A 16,100-nucleotide genomic window follows, 5' to 3' on the forward strand; every position below is an offset into this window, starting at 1 on the left:
GGGGATAGATCGCTCGCCTTCCAAGGAGGTAACCGGGTTCGTGTCTCAGCGATGGCTGATCGATACGAATTCCAAACCCGGCTCACCCACAGTACTCACCTAAAATAATGGCCTCAGTGGTAGGCGGATCATGGGTTAGAGTTCCTTTGCCATCTGGCTAGTCGTGGGAGGTTTTCGTGTTTTTTTTCTCCATATAATGCAAATGCGGACTTGCTTTAATTAATATTTAACTTATTTTTCTTAAATAATGAAATTTACAGCTTTATTCTTATAATTAACTTCGACTTTCGCTTGCCTTGATAATTACTCTTTTGTCTCAGTATGTTATCAAGCAGCATTATTATTCTACTAATTTTAAAGATAACTTCTACTTCCGTCAATATTATATAGAATAACAACATTGAGAAAACCTTGAGCCCTAAATCATAGGTTTGTTGCACAGCGTCCTTTATTTAACAGTGGCTTTAAACAATTTTGAAACTTCTGTCAACAAAAAACATCTGTTTGAGGCTGAAACCGGAAAAATGTTTAAATCAGGAAATTGATTTCAAGGTCAAGTTTGGCATCCGTGTGGGGTGTAGGTAAAAAGACATTCTTTTTTTCTCCCCTCCGCATCTCTTCTCAGAATAAAAGCTTACAGCGGGGTAAAAAAAAAAAAAAAATAAAGGAACGTGACCCATATTTTCAAATACCCTTGAAATAATAATAATGAAAAAAATGTCTTCCTAATTCCAGTCTCCGGAAAAAATGTGCTATAAAATAAATATGTAATAAAATAATACGCAATAAATGAATAAATAATAATACAACATAATAAAAATAATGTTGTAAGTTTGTAGTAATTGAATAACGTAACTTTAACTTGTTATAAAGATCATAAGGTAAGCGAAGCAATCTCCAAGCAACATTTGTTTTTACTGAATATTGAGATTGATTTTAAAGAAAACTTTCGTAACTTTACAAAGCTTAATTTACGAACCTCAAAACACATTTCAGTTTTTATCAACAAAAAAAAAAAAAAAAAACTTGAAAATAAAATTTTTTTTTTTAAATTCTAAATCTCAAGGGGGGGGGAAGAAAAATAAATGCAATTAAATTATAAATAATGAAGTAACATGATCAAATAACTTCATAGATATATAGATCGAATTTTAACTTAACTGATATTTCATGCATGATTTAGTCCTTTAACGAATTAGAAATTAGAAGGATCTTATTTGGTTAATGAAAAGTTCTCGACTGGATCTTCCAGTAACTTGATTTTGAGTTTAAGAACTTATCATGTTCTACACTCTTTGCGGATCTTAACTAAATAAACTAAAAGCACTTTTTAGTTTTATCAACACCAAAAAAAGCATTGAAATAAGGAAAAAATGCACTCTCCCCATTTCAATCTCTGAAAAATATGCAATAAAATAATAAATAAAAAAGTAACATAATAAAAAATATTATAATATGCTGTGCAGTAATTATAAGTAACAAGATTGACATAAACAGGCTCTCCGATTAATAAAAGTTGCATTGTAAAAGTTGTATATACTTGTATAAAAGTTGTATTACATACTATGAAAGACAACAGCCGTGATGGCCTAGGGCAGGGTTTCCCAAAATGTGGTACGCGTACCCCCAAGGGTACGGGAACAGTTTAGCGAGGGTACGCCTTCTTAGGCGAAATATCTTGCAACAAACGAAAATTTCAAAAAAAATTATTTAAAATCAAAGCTAGCCATGAAAATTTACGGTTATGTATTTTTCTATTGGCTATTTTTTGCAGAGTTAACAGTTAATAATTAGTGGTGTCAACAGCCAGTTGTGTTTTTTAACTTTTGTGCAATATTTTTATAGTAAAAAATACATTCATTTCTTTATTAGTGGTACACAGAGTTACGAAAAATTTAGAACGAGTACACAAAAGTCATAAGTTTGGGGAACACTGTCTCAGGGGATAGAGGTCCAACTAGCAATAGCTGGCAGATACGAACTAGCAATCCCAGCAATAGCTGGCAGATACGAATTCTGCACTCAGCTGTCACCGACCTTAGTGCTGACGTTAAATATCCTCAGAGGTAGACTGATCATGGATTAGAGTCTCCTTAACGTTGGGCTAACCATGGGAGGTTGTGTGTGATTTTCCTCTCCATGTAATGCAAATGCAGGTTAGTTCCAGTAAAAAGTCCTCCACGAAGACTTAATTTCCCAATACTTGATCCAAGAGTTCCCTTGTCTTCTGGATAGAGTTTAAAAATGACAAGACTACGGAGTTGAACATTGGACAAATCAGGCAAACGTCGACATTGTTCAAAAAGTTTGTTTTGGTGTTTGGTCGAAATGCTTGTTAAATATCCTATTTCTCTCTTACATCGACAAATGTCGACATTAATCAAAAAAAAGTAGCGAATAAGGAATTAAAAAAAATTTCATAAATAGCTTTATTTTTCACATTACAATGGAAAGTGGTGACATCTGCATGTATTGTTGTTGATTGAAAAAGAACATTTTTCTTCATATGAATGCAATTATTTCCAATTATCGACAGGCAAATGTTGACATTCAGCTTACCTTGATAGTGAACACAATATAAAGAAAAATTATTTAACGTTATTTTTCATTTACACTAGTAAATATTGCCATTCAACAACAAAACATAGTTGTAGGAGAGAAATAATGACTGATGAAGACATTTTTATTTAACATTAACCATCAGCCAGTGATGAATGTTAATATTTTCTGTTAAAAGAGAAAAAAAATAATATTTAGCAAATATTTTGGGCTTTCCTCGAAAGACTTTGCACACTAACTATGTTCTTTCAAAGTAACATGAAATGTCTGTTCCGTAATCACCACCCTTAATATACATTTTCACAATTAGCATCAAAAGCGAAGTCAAATTACATGCACATTTGTAGGGATGCCAATTAATATTCAAAGAAAAATTCATCAAAATTTGGAGAAGAGCTAATAAGGAATTCAAGATTAAAAACATTTGAACCTGTTTGATTGCCGAAGAAAATTAGAAGGATTAATAATTGGGAATTAATAAAACATTAATCATTCCGCGAATGGTTGATGTTTTTTTCTTCTCAAATCAGCAAATTTTATGAAATGCTGTGATTCGCTCGAAATTTGTTTGAAATGTGAGTTTTTTTATAACTTTTGTTTTTTTTAATTGTTTATTTAAATTTTAGCAGCAATCAAAATTGAGAACATTTTAACAGCTTCAAAATTGAACACAAAATGACAAGAAAACAGACCAGAGATAATCCATGTATATTTGTCTTTCTATCCCCTAAAGTGATAAATTAATAAAGATACATGTCTCCCTGAAGTACAGTGCACGAAAAAAAATAACCAAACCACCCTGAATAACCTTTGATCTAAGTATCATATCTTCACATTCTAGGACTCAATCTTAGTGGTTCAAAGGGGTAACTTCAAACTTGCTAGATAATTAAAACAGACGATACTTAAAGTTACGAAATCAGACACAAGAGCGTACTTAGTCTAAATAAACATACTTTTATTTTGACAGAGAACTTTTGACATCATTTTAAAGATTTTAATTTTTCAGGGCAAAATACAAAATTTCGATCGTATATAGAAGTAGATATATATTAGAATCTATCTTATATAGTACAAATAGAACTTTAAAAAAGTCGTATATAGAATTCCATTTCTCAAGAATTGTTCGTTCGATTTCGATCAAATTTTGAATTTGCATGTAAAATTACATTCTTTAAAAATGACATAAATTGCTTACATTGCAATTCAAATTGTTTCGATTATTATTAAATAAAATAATAAAAAACATTTACTGAAAGTTAGTTTTTTCAAGGTATTATCTACATAAAAACGAATTCTACAATTGCGTGCAACAACATTTCAATTCGCTTTAAAATTTCTCGAGATAGGGGAAATACCCCCAAAAAATAAAATTAACGTTAAGAAGTCATAGCTCTCGTATCCAAACTATTGGGACCATATTTTCCAGATTGAGGCTGCCCCCTATATTTTGGATGTCAGAAGTCCGAATGCGTCAAAAAAAGGTATGTTTATTCAGAAAAAGTACGTTTTTGTGCCCGATTTCATATTTTAAAATACCGTTTTCACTAACTAATTAGCATATTTGTGGGCACCTCTTCGCACCATTAATATTAAGCCCTAGAACGTGATGATCCGATGATTAGTTCAAAAGTTATTCAAGGAGGTTAGTTTTCTATTTTGCGTATTGTATGTAGTACAATAAGAATAAAAAAGAAAGAAAAAGTTTAGCTAGCCCTCTCCTTAACCAGAAAATTTACTGGAATGAGGTGGCATAACTTATGGATGCACATTGCGTTAGGCTATAAAATTTCTAGATATTTCGTATTGAAAAACATGGGAAAATTTCAAAAAAAAAAAAAATATTTGATAAACGACATACTTTAAGAGAATAATTTAACAATTCAGCTCATTTAAAGAAAAAAAAATTATTTAAAGAAATAAAAAGTAAAAAGATATAGCAGGAAATTTTTAAATATATTTTCTCCAGCTCTTTTATATATCATTATTTGTACTATGTCTAAGTCTTTCAATCCATGTAAATGTGTGCAAGATTTTCAAAATTTCTCGGAAATATTTCGTAAATTTCGGCCTTTTTTCTCAAGAAAAGCGTGAACTCTAAATATCAGAAGCAGTTTCAAATTTTACCCTGTTATCAAATTGGCTTCGATTTTTCTTAAAATCTCGTCTTCTTGAGAATTGATGGCTCAGGGGCTAGTCTTCCAATTAGGTGAACCGGGTTCAAATCCCAGTAATGGCTGGTACCGACCACAGTACTGACATAAAATATCCTCAGGGGAAGACGGATCATGAGTTACAGTACTTTTGCCGCCAGGCTGACCATGCGAGGTTTTCGTGGTTTTCCCTCCCTGTAACGCGGAATTCCTCCACGAAAGCATCCCTGCTTCGGTAGCCAGACGACCTGCACGCGAAATCGAGCACTTTACGGTAGAACAGTTTAACGAGGACCCATACCTCCTACCCTCGGTCCCTTCGCAGATTGATGCTTCGCAGCCAATGATGCTTGACTTCGGTGATCTGCTGGGAAAAGTGTCTTAATGATCAGTCCACTGCGGGATGATTCTTAGAGAGAAATATTTCCATTGATAATGCTGTCAGCAGCGCCAACTAATCTTAAAATTTGTTACTAATTATGAAAGAATAATTTCTTGTTTTATAAAGTGGTAGGTAGGTAATTTATTTTAGTAGCACTAGAGCTGCACAGTGGGCTAGTGGCGGCTGTCTGGGAAACATCCCTGAGGATGATAGTTTAATAAAGTGAATGCTGTAAACCGTAAATTTCTATTTTCTGCCGTTTAACTTTATTTGATTTTTTGAATAGTCGATCCGTTTTGATACACTCGGAATATAAAGCAGTTTTATTCCTAGTAGTTTTAGTAGTTCGAGGAACCTCGAAGTTCACCCGAAACACTTTTTTAGCTTCGAACTTTTATAAGTGCGGGGTTTTCCCGGGAAAATAGTTTCTTCCTTCTTCCAAACACTCTGAAGTGAAAAGGCAGAAAGTTCGAACTCCATCGTATATTTCCATTTTTCTTCTCTAATTTGTTTTTGCTGTTCTTGACAAAGACATGCAATACGCAAGCTCGCATATGTACGTGAATAAATAAATAGCAGTTGGGCCTCATCTGAATCAATAGAAGGATTCTCGCCGAATGCGGTTGTTGCACTTCCGATCAGCAACAGGGTTTGGGAATCTAATTTTTGCGGGAAAATATTTTATAATTCCTTGACCGTGATAGGAGGTGCGGCAGCCGCATTTAATGAGAGTGCTCCTTAACGCTTTTGAACTGAAAGTGTAGTGAAAATATCGCTTTAGAGCTCAGAAAAAAAATATTTTCTAACTTTATAGATGGCAACAGCTAGCTTTATTTGTAAATAAAGAAAGCATTTTTGTTTGTGAGTGCCGGATTTGAAAAGTTGTTTTTTAATTTTATTAAAACTCATATTTTATTAAAATGTTAAATATTTTTTTACAATTATACATTTTAGATTTTTCTGCAGCAGTTAAAGTCTTATTGATTCGTAGTGCAAAAACGTCAAAATGAAAACATCGTAAAGTCTGACAAAGTTTCTTTCGACGACTTTTAAATACACTATTTTTCTCATTTATTTAATGACTCATTCATTATTTAATGACTAACATGTCAGTAGAAACAAATTTTCATGAAATATGTATAGATTTAAAAAAGCTCTTTACAGCCCAACCGAGTGACTCATCAAAATGGAAGTTACTTAAAGAATTTTTCGATACTCTTAAAAACAGTGACTTTTCTACAACATCATCAGACTATTACTTCGTCACTGAAACGTTACTTGACTCTTTAAAACCGACATTATTTTCTGAGAAAGAGCAAGAGAAACTGTTTGATGACATATTTCTTCAGGGAATTCATCATGAAGCTTATATCGTTCTAGTCAAAAAATTTGGCGAGAGTTGGTAATCATTTGATATTTTATACATTTGTTGAGCAAATATGAAATTACCTAAGCTGTGACACCAAAATTTAGTTTGTGATCTAGAAAGTTTGCTTGTTTCGTAGGAAGAAACAGTAACATGGAGTGGCTACGAGTTATACTCTTTGAGTTGGTCCCTTTCTGCGATTTTTTTCGTAGGTCACTACCACTAAATAACGTCGTCAAAACTATTTTGGCTTCTATAGTAACTTTGTTACTATTTTGGAGTAGATCTCTGTATGGAAATATCACCTGGAAATATTCCCACTTGGGAATGTTCCCGAATCAAGAACAACTACGATGGGGAAGATTTCCGTGTTGTGATGTGTGGCAGAATAATTGCCAAGTCTTGGAAACTTCCGTGAAGCGAATAATACGCTTAAAAAAAACATCACAGAAAGGGACAAACTCAAACTTTATAACTCGTAGTGACCTCTGGGCTGACATCAACATGTTTTTTTTTTTTTTTTTTTTAAATTTACAAGTTTAAAATCTATTTGCCACCTTGGCAATTGTAATTGGCTTGACCGATTACGATGCTAAAATATTCCCACCTCAATCTCTAAGACGCCAAATGGGTTTTAAATAAAGTAAAAATAAAATACATGTAGGGGTTTGTCTGGGGGATACGAGTTATATCTTTCAATTTCAACCCCTTCTGTAATGTTTTTAATTAGTTTCTCATAAGCCACGGCTGAAAGTCGCCAAGACGTAGCGGTTATTTTTGCGAAGATTATGATATGGAAATATTCCAAATAATTTAAACTTAAATTTAAGAGTGTAGCAATTTTTTCTCAAAGCTGCTAGAAATATTGATTTTTGATAAATGTAGAGGAATTCTGAATCCTTTCCTTAAATTCTTTCAATTAGCCAGGTGCAAGGAAATTAAACTATTCTTGTTTTAACTTTTGTTTATTTAATTTTTTGTGAATGTCTATTTTGTTCATTGTTTAAAAAAATGAATGAAATGAAAAAAATAAATAAAAAGTTGACAAAGGTCTACATTTATTTTTTAATATTTGATATTTCTTTTATAATAAACTCACTCAGGTTGTAAAAACCTCTTTCTGATGAAAAATGTCACATATTTGTACCTATGAAAAAGATACCCATATTTTTAAAGTATGTACCTAAGAAAGCTATTTAGCAGTTAAACCAGGAATCAGTTATTGTTCTATATAGTCATTTTGTGTGTGCAATATTTTCTTCTCTCTAATAAAATTAGTATTTTTAAACAGCATTATATTTTAAACAAATTATCAACATGCCTCGAAATTATTAGTGGTCCATCAGTCTGAGACCATTAAACATGGACCGCCATAATAAGCAGTTTTCTCCTGGTGGACTGTTGACTGATCACTTTAGGTTGTGTTTAAAGAGCGTGTGTTGTTTCTGCTTTTTGTGGCAATGAAACAATGTAAAGTTTTGATTCATCTCAATATCTGGTATGCCTCAATTAAGAGAAGCTTGACTTCCAGACTTTTAACAAATTGCCATGTATGGGGAAGGGGTACAAAGTATAAGCAGGGTTTGAGAAAGCATTACTGGTCAAACAACAAGCCTCACTTATCTCACGGTTGCAATTTTTCTCTCTTTTTTTTTTTTTTTTTTTTCATTATCAAATATCTAGATAAGTTTTTTAATGAAAGTATATTATATGCTTATTTAGCCAAGGTCAGGATCTTTTTCATCTTCAGATATATAACCACGAAAAAAATTATTGCAATTAGTTTTACTTTCTCATCTACAAAATCAAAAATTTTATGAAGAAGAATAAGTAAAAGAATAAAATTGACAATTTATTGTTGCAAAACTGTTGCGAAATTTGAACGAAGTTAGATTATGTGTGAATAAAAATCGTAAGTCATCTGCTAATAAATTTTGCTTTGCTGGATTAAAAAAAAATCGAACTTAAACGTAAAATAATTATAAAAAAACTAATATTTGTATCATTAATAATTTCATATCAGGATGTTACTGAATCATTTCTCTTTAAAAACGGTCCTTCAAGCGACTATACCACAAACACCTGTTATAAGAATGCGAGTAACGAAAAATATGATGAAGAAAGAGCAAGAAAAATTTTGTAACATTACTGGAAAATTTTCCCTTTTTTGAATTAATTGAAATTGTTTAGTTTCTTTCCCTGGTCTAACATGCAATAATATGAGACGAATTAACATTTCTCTACTTTAAAAAGTAGTTCTTAAGTTTTCTTCAATATTGTTAGAATATTGAATCTAAATAATGACATCTGTTTACAGTAAGTGACTGTACTATTTGTTCGATTTTTTTGAAAGAGCTTTAATATGTTTTTTCTCTTTGTATTTTTTAGTGAAGGCTATCAACAGAAAAAGATTCTCGATATTTTACAAAAGTTTTTGAAAGGACCCAGTTTAGAAAATTTAATTTTATACCAATGCACAAGCCATGGAATTTGGGACCCAAGCTATGTTTTATTATCAAAAATTTGGAATGATTTGATAACCTTTATTATATCATTGCCAGAGAGAATCGCAAATAAGACTAAAGGAGAAAATATTCCGTAAGTTGTTCAAAATTTTCTTTCTTTAATTCTGAACAGTAATTTAAAAAATTAAAAACTCTTATTATTTATTTGTGCTTCATAACCGCCGTTATAACAGCCAATCAAATTTTGGATTTACGAATACTAATGTTCAACTCCATAGCCTTGTAATTTTGAACCTAATCCAGAAGACAAGGGAACTCCTGGATCAAAGTATTTGGAGAAAATTGCCTTCGTAGGGGCATTTTTGATGGAACTAAGCCGCATTTGTGTTACATGGAGAAAGAAACCTCCCACTGTTAGCCTGACCCTAATATATATATATATATATTTTTTTTATCCGTTGTTGAACAGCCGACTCAATTTTGGAATTGCGACTACTAATGTTCAACTCCATAGCCTTGTCATTTTGAACCAATCCAGAAGACAAGGAAGCTCCTAGATCAGTACCCTCAGAGGTATTGATTTGTTATGGGAACATGGAGGACTTTGCGACTCGACAGATTTAATGTGCATCAGTCACCCTTTTCTACACGGGGAATCTTCGGCCGATGGGGATCAAACCCACAAGATCGTGGGCATGGGCCCAGTGCCCTACCAACCAGGCTATCTCGGCCCCAATATATTTTTATGGTAATAAATTTGCAGCTTGAGTTATAAAATATACAATGAAATATTTTTATAATAGTTATTAAACTATCCTTTTCAGTTGAAAAGGCATTCCTTTTTGAATAACATTTCTGCCTTTATCATTCCAAGCATTTACAAATATATTGAATTTAATTCATATCTTGCACAATGGATTATTATTCTGAATACTAACTACAAAGTTCTCCCCAGGAAGGTAAAGGGTCAGGGTGCTTCCTCACAGAAAAAGGGCACTTTGAGTTAAAATTATCTAAATATGTAATAGAATGTAATAACTGAATTTCATCCTCAATTTTTTAATCCCCCTCTTATGCTATTTTATGTGTATTTCTCACAAAATAATTCTCACTCATTCTTAAAATAACTGAAAAATTGTAAGCTTTTGAAAAATAATTAAAGGCAAGTTAAAAGATAATCTCTGTATATAAATATTTTCAAAAATAGTAAGCTAAAAAAAAAGGGGATTAATTGATGAATAACTAACTTAAATGCTTTTTTTAAAATTTATTTTAAACTGTAAATTATAAAAAAACAAACATTTAATGGTGCATTTTTAAATAAGAGGTTTTTATTTAAAAAAATATTATAGTAAAATTTAAAATCACTAAAAATCACTTTAATATATCCTCCCCAAAGAATAAAAGTTGTAAATATCTCTGGGGCTAAATATCTTGTGAACTTTAACTATATAACTAGACAGCTTAAGAAAATTCTTACTAGAATGGAAGAATCAAATTAAAAATTAAAGTTAAATAATTATCAGTCTCTAAATAAATCAGATGTGGATTTTTTCTAAAACAGGTGTTTAAGAAAAAAATATTTTTTTTGAAAAAATAAAAAGGTAGTGTTTTTATGGGCTGGTGGCTTATTTTCACAAAAAGGGCAATGAGGACGCATTTACAGGGATCAAATGGCAAGCACGGCGGCCCACTCTTATTAATGCTTAGGAAGAACATCGCTGACTAATTTGCTTAAATTCAATTTGTATATTGGGTGAATTAATATTTGTTTAAATGCAAAATATAGCTTGCTCAATTGTTTCACCTTTTACAGTTATTTAATATCCATATTATTAATTTAATTGATTACTTAATAAAAATTAGCCTAATTAGCCAATTTATAAATTTATGCAAAAAACCTTAGTACATATATATAACCTTATTGCACGTAGTCGCGACTTCTCAAATTATATACAGAAACATTTTGAAACTCACTGCTGATAAAAAAAAAAAATTACAACATGTATATAATTTTTCTTCCGTTATCGTAATTGAAAATTCTGGGATCATTCTCAATCATTAATCTGTCAATTTTCTAAATCATTCAATTTCAGCTTTATATCTATCAATTTTTTCAAAATAATAACTGAAAAATTGTTTAATAAATAAATTCTAAATCTTTTCGTGTATCTTGATTTAATTTATTTAAGTACTAATTTCATCAAGAGTTTTACAAAACTGTTGAATTAAGTATTTGAGAAAAATTTAAATACTTGTTATACGAGGGTTGTAAATTAAATAGTGGCAACTTAACCTTTAAACTCACAGAAGGACGGGCATGCGCAAATTAGATATGGGAGCTGTGAGGTGGGGCTGTTGTCGATCTGTAGAGTGCAAAAAAAAGTCGATTAGCTTAGAAGGGTAGTTGTTGTGTGGCGTTAAAGTGAGGAGTTTCGCTTCCATCGCTCTAAAGCATGTTTTCAAAAGGTGATCAGCGGTCGTGGCTTACAATCGAGGTTGCCCGTGGCAAAAATGCAACAGAATGCTATCGAGGATTAGTGGAAGCCTTTGGAGCAAATGCTTTACCATATAGGACAGTAGCACGATGGATTCAAGCATCTCGTCTTTTTTCGTCAATAAGCCTTTTCACAACATGCTTTAGAGCGATGGAAACGAAACTCCTCACTTTAACGCCACGCAACAACTACCCTTCTAAGCAAATCGACTGTTTTTTGCACTCTACACATCGACAACAGCGCCACCTCACCGCACCCATACCCTATTTACGCATGCGCGCCCTTTTGTGAGTTTCAAGGTTAAGTTGCCACTATTTAATTTACAACCCTCGTATAATCATGTTATTTTCAGTATATTTCAAAATATAAGCTTTTTTTCCATGCATTAACAGTAAATTAATTAGTCTCTTCTTTATTTTTAGAAAACTATTTAGGAATAATTTCTATGTGCCTCTTGTTGCATCAAATATTATTAAAGTTCTTTCAGTGTTACGTGACAAAATCTCTAATGGACAAAACTGTACTCTGGAATTTGTTGGAAGTCTTCTTGGAAGATTATGCATCACTGGAAATACAGGTATAGTCTTGTATTTTTTTCTCTTTTTTTGGAAAAACATTTTTAATGCAGTTATTAGAAAAACTTGTTTTGTTGATATTTATTTTATATCTTGTGCATACAGTGCTATTGCTAATGATGCTATTATGATATATTTTCTGTGCCGGCCTTAATTAAGAGGTACAATTTATTTGATGAAAACTATGAAGTACTTTTTCTTTCTCTCTTCAGGGATGAGATTTTTCCTCTTTTTAGCGGATTTCCGCTTTTTTTTCACTTTTGTCTCTCGAATTTCTGCCTTTTTATCAAAAACTCCGATTCTCTTTAAATTTCGCTTTTTTTAAAATAAATGTTCTGCTTTTTCTGAAAATTCAGCCACTGAAATATAATAATTATTTTTATTTCCGATTTTCAACGGTAAACAGAAAATTCAAACTACAAAGCTACCAACCCTTTCCACGTTTTTACTTATTTTAGCTATTTTCTCCGCTTTTACGCACAGATGATAAGATTTTCCCAGATAGCTCGTATTTTCGTAATTCGAACGACGCTGCTTCAGACAAGTCTTTTAGAAGTCGCAAGCTTGGAATCTGCTAATATCTCGATTCTTATTCTCGCGATTTTAATATCAAGCATAGCTTTTTGTATTTACGTGATTTAAAAGTTTCGTGTTGCGATTCTTATTTACGAGATTTAAAATCCGATATCGTGATTTGTATTTACGCCTTTTTAAAAACCTATTGTAGCGATTCGTATTCACAAGAGTTTAAAATCCAATGTCGTGATTCGCTCATGCGGTTATAATATCAAACATCGATTTTCGTCTTATACGTGCTTTAAAAATAAGGCATTGGGATTTGCATTCAAAATTATGCCTCATAATTCTTATTTATGCAATTTAAAATTTACGCATCATGATTCGTATTTACGCGATCTAAAAATTATGAATCGTGATTTGTATTTACGCGATTTAAAAATTTTATATCGCAGTTTGTATTTTGTCATTTTCAAAATCGTATATCTAGTTTCATACTCAGGTGATTTCAAAATCCATAATCGTGATTCATGTTCACGCTATTTTAAAATCCAGGATTGCAATTTGCATTCGCGCAATTTTAAGATCAACTGTTGCGATTCTTGTAAGAAGTAAATTTTTTCTTGATTTAGTTACTCTAAAGATGACTATTTTTCCTATCGACGATTATTAGTATATGAAGGTGTTACAACATCAGCGAAACTGGAATAGAATATATTCAAAACTTTTACTCTGGGCTTGCGAAGAAGAAAAAGTAGGATTTGTCACAAGATGTTTGAAGATGGGCTAACGACTAAATATAGCAAACATAAAAGATATAGCACTTAAATTTGTTTTTGGAAAAAGAGTTAATTAACTCAGCATCAAAATGCAAAATTTAAAAAATAATGTTGCTGTTATTTATGCTATAAAATGCAAAGCTCTTATCAAATGAAAAATAATTATCTAAACAGTTGCTGATTATCATGTAATTTTTCAAACTAAAATAGCAATTTTTGTATGTTTAGGAGTTACTATATATTTCTACTTCACAGTTATTGATATGTTTCACAGGGCTCTAATTAGATCAGATTATAATATAAACATAGTGATTTTCCAATTGTAAAAGTTGATTTTCTTTTCAAAATAATTTAAAAAGTCATGTTACTGATATATTTGCTTTAAATCATGTAACAGTATTTATTAACAGAAATGGAATGTTAATGTATGTTCTCAGTGGTTTTAATTTGCTAAACCAGACAGTTTCTCAAGTAATAATTGTCTCTTATGTGAACTGAAGAAAAATATAATTTCTAGCTTTATTTTTTCAATTGGTAATTTTTCTTTTTACTAAATGTTAAGTATCGATGTAATTATTTATATAATAATAAATTACTACACAATTTTATGTCAACACATTGTTATTTATTATCTTAAACTGTCTGGAATTTATTGTTAACCGATTGCGCTTATGTAAAATTTACTTGCTTGGAAATTCAGCTTTTTTTCCTTTTGGCCAATCTCATCCCTGTCTCTTTCATTTTCTTTTCTTTACAGTATTTATACTATAATTAGCCTCTATAATCGGATATAGTAAATATTCTGCTTATGCAGGTTAAATCTTTTTAATAAATTCTGATTATTGAGTTTATTATTAAAAGTTCTTTCCAGTAATAAACTATAATCAACCACTATAAGCAGGTATAATGAATAGTCTGATTATAGGGTTCAATCTCTCAATAAATATTGAATAATAAAATTTAATACTAGTGCTTCACAGTATTTAATCTAATATGACCTGTTAATAAATGTCTTTTTTATTCAAATAGGCATATAGATATTTCAATTTAAAATTCAAAGTTTATTGCTCCGGACAACTTCATTCCTTTTTTAAATGAACCATTTGTACTGAACAGCATTATAATCTAAATACAGTAGGAAACCGATTATCCGGAACGATCGGGACCATCGCTATTCCGGATAACTGATTTTTCCGGTTTTCTGAATCGTAACAAAAAGCCGTTTTTTTTTTATTGTTAAACCCAACTAAAAAAATAATATTTTGAATTATCTTAAAAAGAGGAAAAAACTATGAAGTAATACACTAATGATTATTTCCAAAATGATGGTAAGGTAAACATCTTTCAAAAAAGAAAGAAAAATCCTAAAATCTTATGAGGAAAAAAATTTTGTTTTTAAAAATGGCAGGAAAATTTATTGAATTTCGTTCCGGTTTTTTGGTTTTCCGGTTTTCTGATTTCCGGATAACAGGTTCTGTACTGTACTTAGCTGATTTCAATGGCTTTTGAAGTTGATATTATAAATATTTTTTTTAAAACGCTTTCTTTTGATTACATTCACAATACAATATTGTATTTTTCCACACTTCCTTTTTGCAGAAATATATGCAGTGATAGTCAAACTAAACTACAGTAACACTAGTAATAATGTAAAGACGGATGAAACAAGAAAAATCAAACAAATTCCTTTATAGAATCTAAAGCAATCAACCTCACCAACTTCCAAATGTCAAACATTTCTTAGAAATTTTTGAAGTTGTGTAGTTAATAATTTATAATAAAATTACTTTTAATAAACAACATTAAATTATGATTTTAAATGTTTGATCTTAATGTATGATCTTAAATCTTTGATCTTATTTAAAATCTATGCCATTTATGTGTTAATCTTAATTTTCATTATTAAAAGTGTTGCTATAAATTTAATACAGATTAATAGACATAGTATGCTTTGTATTTTTTTACCATTATTTTATTTCTTTACTCTTTATTTTCTTTAAATTGAATCTAATGTTTATTTCTTATTTTGTAGAGATACTGTCAAAAAAGCTGTGTGTTGAATTCATTAAGCGTACAGAGTCTGATTTTATTTGGAGAAAGCTTTCTCAAAATTTATTTAAGAAAATGCCAATGAGCTCTTTGGAGCTATTTGTTACCCATATGCTGCTTATAATTCCTTGGTATAGTTAGATTCTTATTACTATTATATATCTTATTTTAAATATTCTTATACTTTATTTTATTCATATACCAAACCATCCAAAATCCCTTGTCAATTTTTTTTTAAAAAAATGGTTAATAAGGATATAAAGTTAACATTCTCTACTAACCAAATTACATTAAATAAAATATTGACATTAATATTTTATTAAATTTTTAGAAATATTTTATTTGTGACAAACCTAATTTATAACTCGTGTGCCATCAAGGGTTCCAGGTGCATATTCTGTTTAAAAAAAATGTTGGTTTTTTTATTATTTTTTAAAAATGTATAATTCTAATTTATAGTGGTTTGTGTATAGTAAAGAGTTTTTAGAGCCTTTTTTTTTTTTGCAGAACTTCTGCATCTAATTCCTGTAAATAACTCTGATATTTATTTTGAAAAATTTTGAATGCCATTCTTTCAAAAGTAATAAATGAATAATTTCTTATTTTAATTTGAGTGTTTGAGTATCAGAAACTGCAGAATGTCAATTATTTAAAAAGATAAACAGTAAATTATTACTATAGTAATATGCTGATATAAATCTTAAGTTTCATGTTGCCCTCTATTACTCTTATGTATCATTCTGAAATTTTTACAAAAT

General features: G+C 30.5%; 1 protein-coding gene across 1 annotated transcript in view; it reads left to right on the top strand.

The window, feature by feature from the left end:
* The first annotated feature begins 5,849 nt into the window (after positions 1-5,849).
* Positions 5,850-16,100, top strand: part of LOC107441420 (telomere length regulation protein TEL2 homolog) — a 33,714-nt gene continuing 23,463 nt past the window's right edge. Inside the window, exons 1-4 of the mRNA XM_087168971.1 lie at positions 5,850-6,496; positions 8,849-9,058; positions 11,846-12,000; positions 15,326-15,473. Of these exons, the coding sequence (XP_087025097.1) occupies positions 6,192-6,496; positions 8,849-9,058; positions 11,846-12,000; positions 15,326-15,473 (818 nt within the window). The 5' untranslated portion in view covers positions 5,850-6,191. The remainder of the gene's footprint in view (positions 6,497-8,848; positions 9,059-11,845; positions 12,001-15,325; positions 15,474-16,100) is intronic.

The sequence above is a fragment of the Parasteatoda tepidariorum genome, chromosome 1, assembly GCF_982258835.1.
Source record: "Parasteatoda tepidariorum strain Cologne lab strain chromosome 1, Ptep-v5.0, whole genome shotgun sequence".
Taxonomy (NCBI): Eukaryota; Metazoa; Arthropoda; class Arachnida; order Araneae; family Theridiidae; genus Parasteatoda; species Parasteatoda tepidariorum.